The sequence below is a fragment of the Hyperolius riggenbachi genome, chromosome 11 (genome assembly GCF_040937935.1).
Source record: "Hyperolius riggenbachi isolate aHypRig1 chromosome 11, aHypRig1.pri, whole genome shotgun sequence".
Taxonomy (NCBI): domain Eukaryota; kingdom Metazoa; phylum Chordata; class Amphibia; order Anura; family Hyperoliidae; genus Hyperolius; species Hyperolius riggenbachi.
The window spans coordinates 39,532,815-39,549,860 of record NC_090656.1 but is presented as its reverse complement, the minus strand read 5'-3'; the positions used below and the strand labels follow the sequence as shown (position 1 = coordinate 39,549,860).

The 17,046-nt window shown below is 46.1% G+C and overlaps 1 protein-coding gene across 1 annotated transcript in view; it reads right to left on the bottom strand.

Annotated features, from left to right (window-relative positions):
- PEPD (peptidase D) overlaps positions 1–17,046 on the bottom strand; it is a 419,775-nt gene that overhangs the window by 246,290 nt on the left and 156,439 nt on the right. The window contains exon 9 of the mRNA XM_068260589.1: positions 14,332–14,378. Coding sequence (XP_068116690.1) covers positions 14,332–14,378 — 47 coding nt within the window. The remainder of the gene's footprint in view (positions 1–14,331; positions 14,379–17,046) is intronic.

The window sequence follows — 17,046 nt, the reverse complement described above, 5'->3', positions numbered from 1 at the left end:
ATGCAGAAATGAAAACAGAGGCACCAAACAGTATACAATGCGTTTAAAATGGGAGGTAGTGGCCAGGAGAAGACACAGATAGACCAATTCGAGAAAAAAAAACCACAATCTTTTTTGTACATTCTGCTACTAAGATATGTCATGGGGTGCTGTGTGTTACTGGGGTCTGGCATGGGGTGCTGTGTGTTACTGGGGTCTGGCATGGGGTGCTGTGTGCTACTGGGGTCTGGCATGGGGTGCTGTGTGTTACTGGGGTCTGGCATGGGGTGCTGTGTGTTACTGGGGTCTGGCATGGGGTGCTGTGTATTACTGGGGTCTGTCATGGGGTGCTGTGTGTTACTGGGGTCTGGCATGGGGTGCTGTGTATTACTGGGGTCTGGCATGGGGTGCTGTGTATTACTGGGGTCTGGCATGGCGCGCTGTGTGTTACTGGGGTCTGGCATGGGGTGCTGTGTATTACTGGGGTCTGGCATGGGGTGCTGTGTATTACTGGGGTCTGGCATGGGGTGCTGTGTGTTACTGGGGTCTGGCATGGGTTGCTGTGTGTTACTGGGGTCTGGCATGGGTTGCTGTGTGTTACTGGGGTCTGGCATGGGTTGCTGTGTGTTACTGGGGAATGTCATGGGGTGCTGTGTGTTACTGGGGAATGTCATGGGGTGCTGTGTGTTACTGGGGTCTGGCATGGGTTGCTGTGTGTTATTGGGGTCTGTCATGGGGTGCTGTGTGTTACTGGGGTCTGGCATGGGGTGCTGTGTATTACTGGGGTCTGGCCTGGGGTGCTGTGTATTACTGGGGTCTGGCATGGCGCGCTGTGTGTTACTGGGGTCTGGTATGGGTTGCTGTGAGTTACTGGGGTCTATCATGGGGTGCCATGTATTACTGGGGTCTGGCATGGGGCGCTGTGTGTTACTGGGGCCTGGCATGGGGTGCTGTGTGTTACTGGGGTCTGGCATGGGGTGCTGTGTGTTACTGGGGTCTATCATGGGGTGCCATGTATTACTGGGGTCTGGCATGGGTTGCTGTGTGTTACTGGGGTCTGACATGGGTTGCTGTGTGTTACTGGGGTCTGGCATGGGTTGCTGTGTGTTACTGGGGTCTGGCATGGGGTGCTGTGTGTTACTGGGGTATGTCATGGGTTGCTGTGTGTTACTGGGGTCTGGCATGGGGTGATGTGTGTTACTGGGGTATGTCATGGGGTGCTGTGTGTTACTGGGGTCTGGCATGGGTTGCTGTGTGTTACTGGGGTCTGGCATGGGGTGCTGTGTGTTACTGGGGTCTGGCATGGGGTCCTGTGTGTTACTGGGGTCTGGCATGGGGTGCTGTGTGTTACTGGGGTCTATCATGGGGTGCCATGTATTACTGGGGTCTGGCATGGGGTGCTGTGTGTTACTAGGGTCTGTCATTGGGTGCTGTGTGTTACTGGGGTCTGGCATGGGGTGCTGTGTGTTACTGGGGTCTGGCATGGGGTGCTGTGTGTTACTGGGGTCTGGCATGGGGTGCTGTGTGTTACTGGGGTCTGGCATGGGGTGCTGTGTGTTACTGGGGTCTGGCATGGGGTGCTGTGTGTTACTGGGGTCTATCATAGGGTTCCATGTGTTACTGGGGTCTGGCATGGGGTGCTGTGTGTTACTGGGGTCTATCATAGGGTTCCATGTGTTACTGGCTTCTGTCATTGGGTGCCGTGTGTTACTGGGGTCTGGCATGGGGTGCTGTGTGTGTGTTGGACATGCTCACTGTAAGCTGTGGCCAGTGTTAAAGTGAATGGGAACCACATTTAAAAAAATGAGATAGATACTTACCCAAGGAGAGGGAAGGTTTTGGGTCCTATAGAGCCTTCCCGCTCCTCTCCTGGTCCCCTTGTTCCAGTGCTGGCTCGCCCGGTAGCAGTATGTGACTAAATTAGTCAAATACTGCTTTGCCTGGCCGAAGGAGGCTTCAGAAGTCTTTAGGGAGCCAGAGTGCTCCTGAAGAAGGGTGGCCCTGTACTGCACCTGCGCAAGCACGCTCTCTTGCACGCTCACGCCTGTGCAGTACGGAGCACGTCTTTGGGAGGACACGGCTCCCGAAGGCTTCCAAATACCCTTTCGGTGGGGGATTGAAATGGGGGGGGAGCCAGCACAGGATAGAGAGCAGCGAGAGAGGAGACGGAAGGCTCTATATGACCCAGAGCCTTCCCTCTCCTTAGGTAAGTATTTGCTTCATTTTTTTTAAATGCGGTTCCCATTCACTTTAAGCATACAGTACTATTATTATTATTTAGTATTTATATAGCGCCGACATATTACGCAGCGCTGTACAGATTATATATATATATATATCTTGTCACTAACTGTCCCTCAAAGGAGCTCACAATCTAATCCCTACCATTGCCATATGTCTATATTATGTAGTGTAAGTACTGTAGTCTAGGGCCAATTTTTTTTTGGGGGGGGAGCCAATTAACTTATCTGTATGTTTTTTGGAATGTGGGAGGAAACCTGAGTGCCCGGAGGAAACCCACGCAGACACGGAGAGAACATACAAACTCTTTGCAGATAGTGCCCTGGCTGGGAATCGAACCAGGGACCCAGCGCTGCAAGGCGAGAGAGCTAACCACTACGCCACCGTGCTTCCACTAATATTAGAGGTTAGTTTAAGATGGAGAAGGCTGGAAGTGCGTAAGGTGTGACCCCAACATCTCACCAAACTTTTATCTGTGTTGCTTTAATGAGGTACCAATAATACAGCGCATGCATTATCACACTAGACTAACTGTCTCTAATTAATACCCCACTATACCCGAGGGCTGGAATAGTCATGCCACTGTGTTACCTATGAACGCTTTACTGACTTCCATAGCGCTCCACATCCTCCTAGGTTCGCCAGCGTACCTTTTCTTAGCTCCCGGCTCTCTGCTCCGTTACTGAGCTGTGAATAATAAGTCTGCAGATTGCAGCAGGTTATATCCTCTTTATTGGCATCTCAGAAGACTCCCAATACCCCGCTCCTTCTAGGCAATTATCATTTAAGACTAAGAGGGGTTAAACTTTCCTTTGACAGCCGGTAATATTCAGTAAGGCGGGTGCAGCAAGCAAAATAATTGCTCCCGCAGGGACCAGGCGTGGGTCACAGATATTTGCACTGCGCAACAGCAAAGAACCGAAAACGTTTTCCTTCTCGACGCCAGCCTGATTTCCCTTCACACATGCATTGTCTTCCATGGCTGCCGGACCTCCCCGGGACGATCCGTACCGCTCACTAATTATTCTACAGATGTCCGCCTGTCCTGAGGGGAGTCTTCATGCTACAAAAATCATTTTTGGTCAGAGTAAATATTTTTTTCTCTCCTCGATGGAGTCAGTGCTGAAATGTATTTCTTCCACCGCCTGCCTTCTAAATGAAACTATTAAGTAAGCAGACTGTGTCTCGAAGAAATTAGTGGCCATTTCTCCTTTCCATTTAAAAAAAAGAAATAACAGTATCAGGACATCAGTGCAGCAAAATATGGGTTTGCATTTTTGTTTAAATTGAACCTGAACGAGACCACAAAAGAAAAATGTATGTACCAATAGTAGTAATCCTAATAAGGCCTTTCCTGGAAGTAAAAAAAAAACTTCTGAAATAATGAATTGAATACGTAGTGCAGCTAAGAAATAGAACGTTAGTAGCAAAGAAAAAAAAAAGTCTCATTGTTTTCCAGTACAGAAAGAATTAAAACAAACTTCAGCGTTTATCTATGCAAAAGAGCATCTCTGAGCTAATCGAGGCAACTTGGGTCATATACAGTCCGGTTTTCTAAAGCACTTAAAGGGAACCTAAACTGAGATGGATATGGATTTTTCGTTTTAAAATAATACCAGTTGCCGGACTCTCCTGCTGATCCTGTGTCTCTAATACTTTCAGCCACAGCCCCTGAACAAGCATGCAGATCAGGTGCTCTGACTGAAGTCAGACTGGATTAGCTGCATGCTTGTTTCAGGTGTGTGATTCAGCCATCTCTGAAGCCATAGAGTTCAGCAGGACTGCCAGGCAACTGGTATTGTTTAAAAGGAAATATCCATATATCCTCTCAGTTTAGGTTCCCTTTAAAGAGAACCCGAGGCGGGGTTCTGGGAATGAAATCCACAGTATGTGGATTTTATTCTCAGAACCCCGCCTCGGGTTCTCTTTAAATAGCCAAGAAACAGTGAGTGACCGCTCGAGAAAAGGTTTTACTGCAGGAACGTTCAAAGGGTTATTATTTCTGCTTTGTTTTATAGCTTAAAAAACAGAGTGTTGTTTTAATACTGCAAATATGAGAGAATGATGCAGTGTTATAGAAAAAAGCTATATAACTGAAAATAAAAATATGAAACTCTTCTTTCTTTTCTTTGCTACTAATTTTCTCTTCATTTTCTGTACTACACATACAATTCATGACATCATACTTTTTTTTTTTTTTGCTTCAGGTGTGCTTTAACCCTCTGGGCGATACAATTATATCGCCCAGGAGGTGGCGCAGCACTATTTTTTAAAATTTTTTGTTTTTTAAATCATGTAGCGAGCCCAGGGCTCGCTACATGATAGCCGCAGCACAGCGGCATCCCCCCACCCACTCCGATCGCCTTCGGCGATCAGAGTAAGCAGGAAATCCCGTTCAGAACGGGATTTCCTGCTGGGCTTCCCCAGTCGCCATGGCGATGGGGCGGGATGACGTCACCGACGTCTTTGACGTCAGAGGGAGTCCCGATCCACCCCTCAGAGCTGCCTGGCCTGATTGGCCAGGCTGCGCAAGGGGTCGGGGAGGGGGGGGGGGGCTGCGCGGCACGGCGAGCGGCGGCGGATCGGCGGTGAGCGGCGGCGATCGGAAGTTACACGCAGCTAGCAAAATGCTAGCTGCGTGTAACAAAAAAAAAATTATGCAAATCGGCCCACCAGGGCCTGAGAAATCCTCCTGCGCGATATACCCCGAGCTCAGCTCGGGATTATCGCTCAGGAGGTTAAGGTGCCCATGAATGGTACAATCACCTGAATTGTTCAGAAACAATAATTTGGGCATAAAATTCAGATCGAGGGAACGGTACCCAATGTGATTGATCGTACAGTCTATTGTTTGGGAGATTGAACCATTGATGAGCACCATCTAGGGGTAAAAGTGTACCTATTATTCAGCCACCAAGAGATTTGAGTGCAGGGTAAAGCCGATAAACGGCTCACCCTGCTCCTGCACAAGTCCCGGCGGCGCTAGTTACTCTTCCCCCTCCAGGTCACCATGGATAGAGGGGGAAGATATAATTTGGCTGCCAGCTATTGCTGGCGGCCGAATGACAGTATTTTTGTAGTAATTTGTGCTCCCTCTTTGGAAAGTGCCCAAATTACTTACTGAGCGACGCTATAGTTGTAATTCCTATTATGGCCTATGGTGGCGCCCAAATCTCCTGCGCTGTTTTTACAGTGTTTGTTAAAAAAATCTGTACATGCAGGCTAGGTATACATGTCAATCACAAATGCTGTTCGTTCTCGCTCAGTGCTCGTTCCAAGGCCGCGTCTCCTTTCCCGGTTTGGGTAGAAGTGGCAACGCCGCATTTTTTTATATCACAATTTCCTTCTCAGAATACAGCACGGTTGATTCTGCTGCGCTTGGAGTACTGTGAGTAATAATGCAGATACACTCTATGGGTACATGGCGCTTGTACTGCATGATTACTGTACATAGACCTTTTATTAAACCTCTCCAAGAATCCATCTGAAGTTTAGGGTCCTCTCACAGGAACTCCGGCGTGTGCCAATCAGCGGATCCTGTGTGTAAAACGCTCCCATCCGTGTAAATGGCCGGCGTCATCACTTTGCCGTGTAGTAAAAAAGTCATCTAGAGCAGAACCTGCACTTCAATTACATCACAAGCAGCCGTGTTAATTAGAGGATCGCTCAGCAGCGCTGGTGAAATGAGGCGCCGCAGAAGCTCGAGCAGAAACGCTAGGCAGAGCCGTGTCGCCATGGACAATTGAGCGCGTATCTGATGGCTCCTTCCACATCTATCTGCCTCCCCGATAACCAGCCGCACCGCGCAAGTGGCTATCAGAGTGAAATGGAGCAGGCAAGAAGAAGATTGTTCAAGGTAATTACTCCATGGTAAATAAGCTAGAATAACTTTTATTAACCGATACGATGGCTGGTTTCCTATTTCTGCAAGAAAATTCAATACAGGAAAACTTGTCAATTTAAAGGGAAATTACTCCTTCTTTAAACACACGGCAGGCGGTTTTAATATTTTTTAAGCGCAGGTGATTTTTCAAAATCGCCCTGAAAGTGCTTACACAATGATTCTGTATGAGATAGTTCACATATGAGCGGCTCGTTTGCGCTCCGCTTTGTAAAGCGGAGCTTGAGCCATTTGTGAGGCAATTTCGTCTCAATGGAAGGTATAAAAAAAAAACGCAAAACGCTCACAAAACCACTTTGTGGAGCGAGTGCGTTCACGTTTTTAAGATCAAAGATCACTTCCTGATTTGCGTCAGGGAGTGAATTACCAAAATGCTCGGGACAAATGCGTAGGAAACCGCTAACCACAAAAACGAATCACCCACCCAAACGCCAAGAATTGGGGGAAAAAAAAAAAAAAACGCCTCAAACCCCTCCTCCCCCCCAGTGGACGGACACACAAGCGGAACGCAATGTGAACAAGGCCTAAAAGAAACTGGCTCAGTCCAGTCTGGGTCTTCTGCGCATGCGTGGACCTCCAGCGTATGCACAGTAGACCCAGAATGACGCAACTGTGCAAGTTACCGGGGCTGATCGTGGCTGAACGGCAGACCGCAGGAGGCCGACGAGGGACTCACACTTGTTTATGGGGCTGGAGGAAGCCGCTGATGAGTACTAAATCTTCGTTTAGCCACAGCTCTGGTTTACTTTAAAAAAAAAAAAAAAAAAATGAAATTTAAAAAAAAAAGGGGGAGTTTAACTCACCTGGGGCTTCTACCGGCCCCCTGTGCCCAGGCAAGGACAAAGCGATCGTGCGATCCCCTGCTGTGGCTTAGTTTCGTTATCGCCGACTTGCAGGTCAACAGCCACTGCACCTGCATCCTCCTTCACACTCCCGTCGCTGGAGCGTCCTACACAGGCGGTTTGTATCAGGTCCATCAGTGGTCCATCAGGTAGAACACATTCCTCTCTTTCTCAGTCCATCCTAAACACTGGCATGGATCTGGCCCTCCAGGCCTGGAGTTCGACACCTGTGGCCTACACATATTCAGTAAGGAGACCTAGGGCAAGACTCCCTAACACTGCTACTGCCCCGGAGTGCCTTCTAGTGGCTAAAGCTCTGGCGCTTTCAGTCCACCAGAAGAAAAGCACTATACAAATACTGGAATTATTATTATTAACAAAACAAATGAAAAAGCAGGTTTATAATCTGCAGCATTACCAGGGCACACACCACACTAGCCGACTCATGAACATCTTAATTCTTTTCTTTCCTTAAAGGGAACCAGAGACGAAGCACCCTCATGTATTTTACCATATAGATCAGTGGGAACATTAGAGAAACCACCTACCCTGCTCTCTGTTTCATTCTTCACTACTCAGCCTGCTTCTAATCAGCTCTGATAAAATCACCGACTGAGCATTCAGTCTGGCTTTGTTCAGGAATATTTATAGCTCAGTCTGTGTTCTCTCATGTCTTTTCAAGCCCAAGCCTGCCCCCTGCTGGCTCTGCTCAGGAATCATTATAGCTGAGTCATTATAGCAAAGCCAGACTGGATGCTCAGTCGGGGATTTTATCAGGTCTGATAAGAAACAAGCTGTGCAGTGCAGAATGAAACAGTGGATGAAGCAGGGTAGGTGGTTTCTCTAATGTTCCCACTGATCTATATGGTAAAATACATGAGGGTGCTTCGTCTCTGGTTCACTTTAATGGGTGTCCTCTCTAGCTCTGACACTGTGATAGCCCCACTCTCATGTGACATTCTCCAGCTACCCCAAGAGTCCACTACTAGCCACACCCTCTCAGTAAATGGAAGTGTGAAATAGTTTGCAGGGCAAGGAGTAGAGATGATCAATTAATGCAAATATTTCCGAGTTCATACAGGAGTATGTAATTTTTTATGCAAATATATGCAGCCTGAAAATGAACCAATCAAGCTCCACCAAGATTTAAAATGATTGGTCCATTTTCATGCTGCACATACTTGCATAAAAATGTACATAATCTTGGATGAATTGGAAATATTTGCATCTCATTGATCATCCCTACAACAGATCTGTCAGTGAAAGCCACTCCCACTCCCCTTACCTCACCAATGTGCCATTTATGGGGAAGGGCGGGCTTTGGTACCGACATTGGAAGGTGAGACACATGGAACATGCCATGGTCTCAGAAGCGGAACCAGAGAAACGCCTACAAAAAGGAAAGACATCTCACAGGGGGACTTTCTCACAAGAGGTACAGTTCTTCTCCAATACAAGAAGTTCCACTTGAAAAATGATGTAACAGGCGACTGTGTAACTGACAGACAGCTGTAGTGAGAGTCACAAGATCATCTGAACAGCCATTGGAAGCACTAGGGGAGGGGGGACACAAGTGGGCCAAGATCTTTAGAGTGGTTTCAGACCACGCCCGATGCACAGCAGTGTGTTGATAGCGGACCTAAGTGTACACACCGTTCCCCATCGCAGCGTCCAGAGAGATATTCACACTAATCCCCATTGTGCATCCGGCCCACCCCTGCCAGCACCTTATGCTTTATAGCAGCTCTCATTGGATTGCAAAAGACCAATGGGGATACTCCCTAGCTTCAAGGAAGATTGACATTGGTCCATTCCTCGGTGAGCCAATGATAATCATCCCTGGTGTTAGGGAGGACTCCCCCTGGTCTTTTGCAGGGCAATGGGAGCCCTATGCCTCTATATACTGATGCTTGTCCACAGAGTAGTGGTGCCAGCAGCGAAGAAGGACCCGAATGGCGGAGGAAGACACAGGGGACAAGTAAGTAGAGCCCGCTTTCCCGACACAATTTTTCCAGATGCTATGGATGCCCACAGAATCAGTGCAAGCCAATGAAAGCAGACAGTACATAGAAGCTTCCATATTTATTTCCTGTTAAACAATACCAGTTGCCTGGCAGTGCTGCTGATCTCTTTGGTTGCAGTAGTGTCTGAATCACACACCTGAAACAATCATGGGGCTAAACTAGTCACACTTCAGTCGGAGCACCTGATCTGCATATGCTTGTTCAGGGGCTATGGCTAAATGTATTAGAAGCAGAGGATCAGCAGGGCTGCCAGGCAACGGGTATTGTTTATAAGGAAATAAATATGGCAGCCTCCATAACCTCTTTCCATCAATATTCTGCAAGAATTGCCATAAACTCACACCAGACCTTCATTGTGACCACTGTGACAACGCTTGATGTACAGATTCACTAAGCTTTATCAAACGCTTTATCAAACGTTTGATAATTTACTACATGGGCAAAATCTAATTTTTAATTCACTAAGGTGGTATAGATTTGTCAAATGTTTTATCGATAAACTGTTCAATAAATCTATAACACCTTAGTGAATTCAAAATTAGATTTTACTCATGAGGTAAATTATCAATCGTTTGATAAAGGGTTTGATAAAGCTTAGTGAATTGAGGCCAATGTCCTCTACTCTGCGTAAAAACTCCTGTTTTCCTGCCCGAGTAATTCGCAGCACAGAGCAAAGGCCTCGTTTTCCTTCATTACAAACCTGGGACTAATCAAGCAATTACAGCATATGGCCGTTCATTTAGCAAGTCCCCTTGGAAATCATTTCAATGCTTTACTTATGTTATACCCAAAGTCAATGGTTTCTTCTTGGTGTTGGTGTACTTAAAAACATGTACAGGCGGTCAGAGTTCTCTACATTTATTTATTGCATTTATAAACCGCCAACATATTACACAGCGCTGGAAGTTAGTTAAGGTTTCAGAGAATATTTAGGGGTGACATACAGCGATAAGACAATACAGAAATACATATAAACCAGATCACGCAGCACAGTATGAGTACAAGGTAATGCTTAGTCACTAGAGGGGAGCATGGAGATTAGGCAAGTCGAGTTCACTCAGTTCCATAGGATGGGTGTACGGTAATGGAGGTGTGTGAACAGGTAGTAGACACGAGGAGGAGGACCCTGTCGAAGGCTTACAATCTAAAGGGAGAGGTAGGGACACGAAGTGTAGGGGACCAGAGTTCAGCTGCGGGTTTAGAGCACCACCAGTGGGGGGTAGGCCAGAGTGATAAGGTGCGTTTTGAGGGCCTTTTTGAAGAGTGTGAAAGAGGGTGCACCCCTAATGGGGGAAGGTAGGGCGTTCCATAGTGTTGGAGAAGCTCTTGAGAAGTCCTGGAGGCATGCATGAGACTGGACGATGCGGGGGGGGGGGGGGGGTATGGTGGGGGGTTGTCAGGCGAAGTTCATTGGAGGAGCGGCTAAGTATGTACTTCTACAAAAGATCGGAAACGTAGGTTGGGCAGGTTTTGTGGACAGATTTGTTTTCAATCCGTCAGTGCAGCTATATGCTACATATATTTCCTAGGGTTGTATTTTATTTTTTTTTGCCATGGATTTGTTTTATAGAAATCCTGAACTGAAAATAAAGTTATGAAGTAATTATGTGTGCAGCACCAATAGAATATAGAAACTCCCTTCAGACATATTTCTATTTTCAACGTAAGGAATACATTTAGATTTTTGAAATATGCACAGTAGCCACTTCAGTGGTACATAAAACCAGGTTCCTTCAGCTGCTAACAAAAAGAAATAATGAACATTTAAATTTTGCAGGCCTCTCTTGTTATCAGAAGTGTGTGCTCACCAGATAAAACAAATTTTCTTATGTTTACTCTTCTCTGGTTTTCCACTTGCTGCCTCCCTGTTTCATTTGCATTCAGATAACAAAGCTCTCCTAATGCTGGATACACACCATGAGTTTCCGCGTCGAATGCGTCCATCGATACGCGCCGATTCGATTATTTCCAGGCATTTCCGAACGAATTTCGATGATTTTTAGGTCGATTGCCATGTAAAGTATGGCAGATCGACCTAACGATCCATCGAAGCTTGAATCGGACATGTCGGAAATAATCGAATCGACGCGTATCGACGGCCGCATCCAATGCGGAAACGCATGGTGTGTATCCAGCATAAAGGTAGCCATACATCTAGCGATGTATGGGCAGACTCCACCAAGAGACAAAGCTCTCTGATCGAATCTGATTAGAGAGAGATCTGTCAACTGCCCATATACACCACAGGCCGATTCACCGATCAATTTCTTGCTGAAATCGATCCGGAATCAGCCCTGTGCGCTACCTCATTGCCTGGCCCCCATAATGTAATGTCCCCCGTGCAGAAAATGTATACATTACCTCTCTGCGGCCTCTGCTTGTCCCCCGCAGGCTTCCAGGATTCCTCTTCCGCATACACGCGTGCCCCACATGGTCTCCTAGTAAGGGCGTGCGTGTGACGTCACACGCACGACCGTACCAGGAAACCACATGGGGCATACATGTATGCGGAAGAGAGAATCGGGGGACAAATGGAGGCCACGGACAGGTAATGTATACTTTACGCGGGGAACATTACACAGTTGCAAAGCAGCGGACTGGTTTAGTCGATGGCCAGGAAATTGCACACCGTTCCCACCATGCACCCGACCAACCAACTTTGGCCCGCCATCTTGCAGCATGCGCTATCGACAATGCGACCAATTACCGTCCCGAAATTGGTTGCATTGTGGGTCGGGCATGCACTTGCTGGCACAGATTTTCATCTAGTTCGATAATAATTGAATTGGATGGTCGATCGGCCGACAAGTCGTCTGATGTATGGCCACCTTAATGCCTGGTACACACCATGCAATTTCCCATCAGATACACAGGCCGAATGGATTATTTTTGTCAGGCCCAACCATTTTTCTAATCGATGTTCTGATCACTTCTAAAAATTGATTTAAAAAAAAAAAACAATCGGATAGCAGATCGGACCTGTCGGAAATAGTAGATTCGACCCGTCTATCTAATGGGAACTTGCATGGTATTTACCAGGCATTAGGGCTTATTTCCACTGGAAGCTGCAGCCGTTTCATATTCGGTCTTGGCTCCTGTTCTGCTGCGTAGCTACAGCCCTAATCGCTAAGCTGTGCCATGCACAGCTATAGGGATACCGCCACGTGCTACAGAAATCTACAAGCAGGCCAGATTGCCACCGAAGTGCAATCTGAACGGCAAGCCACTGAATAGACAGGGATTTCCCCGTGCAGCTCACAAGTGTGGAAACCTGCAAATCTGCATATAGTGGAAACAACCCTAACTCTTTAAATGCCTAAAGTGGACACAAGCAGGTTCTAAGTAAGCTGAGTAATTTCTGTACCCATGTTTACCTCAATATGTCACTTCTGTTACACATCAAGCTATTGATAGGATGTCACGGTCCCCCCTTCATGCTTTGATTTTAAAGAGGAACTGCTTTATTATGCTGCAACAAAGTAAGGCACTTGTCAGGGTATAAAATACGGTTTGCTTATTTGCCGAAACTTAGGATTGAACTCGTTATCTCAGCACAGAGGTCATTTTAATCTTTTAGAGGGACGTTTCACACTGGTTCATAGGAAAGCCACATGATGTAGGTAGCAGTGCATGGTTAAGCCAGGAGGAGGATGCCTCCACCCATACCACATTCAAAAAGAAACCAACATATCCTTATAATGACACAGTGACAGTCTATAGCTGTCCCTCTCCACATCCTAGCCACATATAGCGCCATGGTTCTTGTGCATTGGAGACCACATGACTTGGAGCACTGAATAAAGTTCTTATGGATTTAAAGTGTACCTGACATGACAATAATGGGGATATATACAGTATACCCCACACACCTCTTGGGGATGGAGGAAGCCCCAGGTTAGTATAAATATACCCATTATCGTCATGTGAGCTCCTCTGAGAACTGTCAGTGTTATGACTATGTACTCTGTACAGCGCTGCAGAAGATGTTGGAGCTATGTGAATAGTCCAAATGAAGAAAGACCGGGTCTCGACCTGGATTTTAGGCCAATTGGCCAATATTTATTTGCAGAACCACAGTGCTGGAGCACAACGTTTCGACCGGATGGTCTTTATCAAGTGCTTACCAAGTATTTGTGCAACAATCACATATATAGACAATTAAAACACACCCCACTAAGGGGCGGGCACAACACTTAAAGAGACAAGCCACATTCGAGGAACGCTGATGCTGCGTTTGTCCCTCGCCGCAGGGGCACTTTCCCATGTATGAACTGCCAGAACTGTTCCTCAATTATGCGTGGTGACTACGTCACGCATACCGCTAAGGGAACAAGAATTAACATTAAAGGAAATTTTTCGTGTACAACGTTAAATATTGTTTACTTGCTGAAGTGCCCCTGCGGCATGGGCTACATGGGCCAGACTACGAGGGATGCTAGGAGGAGGATAAATGAGCATAGGAGTAGCATTAGGAATTACAAAAAGGAGGATAATGAGAAATCTAAGGATAAATTTGAATCCCCTGTGGGTCGTCATTTTTTCGAATGTGGACATGCAGTAGGCGACCTAAGATGGTGTGTGCTGGAAAAGGTGTTCTCGCAGGAGGGTGTGGACCCCCAAGCCTCCTTGCTGCGCAGGGAGAGTAGGTGGATTGATGACCTTGGCACTTTGGCGCCAAATGGCATGAACGAGGCATATAACCTAAAATGTTTCCTGTGATAATAATAATACAATGTGGCTTGTCTCTTTAAGTGTTGTGCCCGCCCCTTAGTGGGGTGTGTTTTAATTGTCTATATATGTGATTGTTGCACAAATACTTGGTAAGCACTTGATAAAGACCATCCGGTCGAAACGTTGTGCTCCAGCACTGTGGTTCTGCAAATAAATATTGGCCAATTGGCCTAAAATCCAGGTCGAGACCCGGTCTTTCTTCATTTGGACTGTTGTTGCACCCTTGGTGGATACGGGTGTGGACTGGTTGACTCCCTGGTGCTGTATTAAGAAGTGGGGTTGTAGCATCAAGGTTATACCTATACCTTGGAGCTATGTGAATACTAAATAATGATGATACCAGTCAGCAATGGGGGGTGGGGGTCATAGATTCCTCAGCCCAGCTGTAGAAGGTAAATAGTGCATTACTAAGAGTCATCATGGATTATAGCGCACTTCTAGCTGCTGGATGGAGAGTAAGGTGCTGATTGCGGTGTGACAGGCCAGGCATGGGACGTGTGAGGTCACCCATCACCTGGAGGTACACGACCGTCCTGTCACCACAGGAAATGCTGCTAACGAGCAGGCGCTAATGGGGAGACGGCTGGGGGATTATCATCAGAAAAGGACTTACCTCTCCAGCTCATATTCCTTCATCCCCACTCTGGCTGTCTTCATCACCTGTGGGCACAGAATGACATTCATAGTGAAGACTGTGTGACACCTTCTAGCCAGCTCATCAATCACATTCCATACTGCCATTTATAACAATGACTGACACAGACAGGCTGCACTATAGAGCCAGTGTCATCTCACAGACAGAGCTGGACAAACCCATACAGCCAAGCTATATCATTTCTCTAAGGGCCCTCCGGAAATTACAAAATCCAATCACTATGTGCCATTTGTGGCGATTTCAGCAGCGGCTTCCAGAGTGATTTCTGGTGGTTTTAAAGCTCTTTTAAATTACGTAATGAAAAAAAGGTGCTTAATTTTTACAATAATTATTTATAAATGATTCACTCAGTGTTTGCTCATTGCAAAATCTTTCCTCTCCCTAATTTACATTCTGAAATGTATCACATAATGACATCTTTACTGCTGGCAGGTGATGTCTGTGGAGGAAGATGCTGCTTTTTTGTCAGCTGGAAACAGCTGTTATTTCCCACAATGCAACAAGGCTCCCACTGTGGGAGGTCAGTACCTAGGTGCTGACATCACACTGAGGGAGGGGTTTCACCACAATATCAGCAATGCATACACCCCCCCCCCCCCCCCCCCCCTCCCCAATTATTCCAGAAAAGGTAAAGATTTCCTGTGGGAAAGGGGGTATCGGCTACTGAATGGGATGAAGTTCAATCCTTGGTTAAAGTTCCCCTTTACCCCCTAAACGACTGTCTCACGTCAATTGGCGTGAACGTGGCGGCACCCCAGGACAGCGTAACGCAATTGGTGAAAAGTCCTGGGGGCGGAGGTTGCAGGGGATCGCGCGCTTAACCGCTTGAATCAGTCTCCCGGTGGTGATTTATTTATATTGTACAGCGCTGCTATCTACAGCAGCGTTGTACTGAGGACAGCCGTAGCAAATAGCAACATTTAAAACAAACAAATAAATAAAACAATAAACATTACAGCAGTGATCAGAACAGAAAGCTTTGTTGGCGGGCAGAAAAGAGGGAGGATCATTTGTGTGCTGCTTTCTATGGCTCTGCAGCGAGCTCTTAAAGTTGCAGAGTGCTGAATTGTAAAAAAAATAGCCTGGTCACTAGGGGGGGCGGGGTGTAAGCCAACAATCCTTAAGAGGTTAATTGTAGCGACTGTGTTTTGTAATTTAATTTTTTCTTGATTCTGGGTAGTAAAATTGCTGCAGATCCTCTTTATACAGCGACTGAAAAAGCGATTTTCCAGCGATTCTATACTTTGTATTGGAGCCCAATCGCTCCAAAAATGCTGCAGGACCTGCAATTGCGATTTGGGGAAATCGCTAATGTAGAATCACCCCAATTGCCTTTCATTAGCCTAGCGATTCTGGAACAACCGGTGATTCCAAAGCACAGCTGAAACAGCTCCAGTGGGCCCAGCCCAAAAGCAAACTCCTGGATGCTCTACAACATTTATAGCGAGCTTACCTCCTGGTGGACTCAAAGTGCTTCATGGCTGCAGCCACTAGGGCGCACTCCATAGGCGACTAGGATCATTAGGGAGCTTTGCCCAAAGACTCCACACTGATTAAAGTACTTGCTTGAGCCGGAATTCGAAACCTTGGTCAAAGGCTAAAACAACTTTAACCAGTATGCAGTCCAGTAGTCCCTATAGATTTATATAGCGGAGCTGTATTAACAACTTTGAGACCAGTAAATCTTAATACATCAGAATCCGCTCCATGTGCTTGTTTTATATGAGCGATCACTCACTGTACTCTAGCAGCGTGCATGGTCTAGGGTTCATTCCCGCTAAAGTATCCAACTGGGAGGAGGGACATTTGAAATCAACAATTTTATACATTGCAAGTCAAGAATCATTGTGCATGCAATCACGCACTCAATTATTCACTGCACTTTAAAGAACAAGCGCCACCCATGCTAACCTAGAAATAAAAAACACATATATAAGTAGATAAATACTTCTACTTACATAACAGATGTATTGTGCTATCCACGTAATGATTCCTGTGAATTTTCCAAAGGAAAAGCAGAAAATCCTTTTCTAGGCAGTGGCCATTTTGCCACGATAATGCTGACATCATATCCTCCCTGACTCTTGTTTCCCCCCCTCCCTTCTCTTGCTCATTGTTAATTCATTAGCTGCCCTCCAACCAGAGTATTTTTTTTTATTTACACATCCAATCACTGAGTCACCTCAGCCTTGCTTGTAAACACAAGTGATCATCTAGGCAGGGAAATAAATGGAAGAGGAGGAATATATTATAAAGAGAACTCCCAGCATTCAACTTTTTGGCACGGTTTGGCACTAGGGCCAGTGCTCCTAAAGTATGTGACAACTACAAACCATAACAGCAGAAAAAGTTTTGAATGCAGGAATAGTATCTCTATCACTTAATACACTCAGATCAGCTGCTGTTGAAATTTGATTTTTATGGTAACAATACCGCTTTAACACTGCACTCTAGTGGTGGTATGTCACTTAAATTCATTGAAATTAATCAAGCTGCTGAGTTTATTAGCATAGGCCTCAATTTACTAAGGGCAGTTTGCTAAAACAATTTAGGTTGGTAAAATAACACACTTGGCATTTTACACTTTTTTTTTCCAAATTCACTAAGATTTACCGCATGCGGTAGAAGTTAGTGAATTGAAGCATGTTTGTTTGTTAAACTAACAAAGACCTG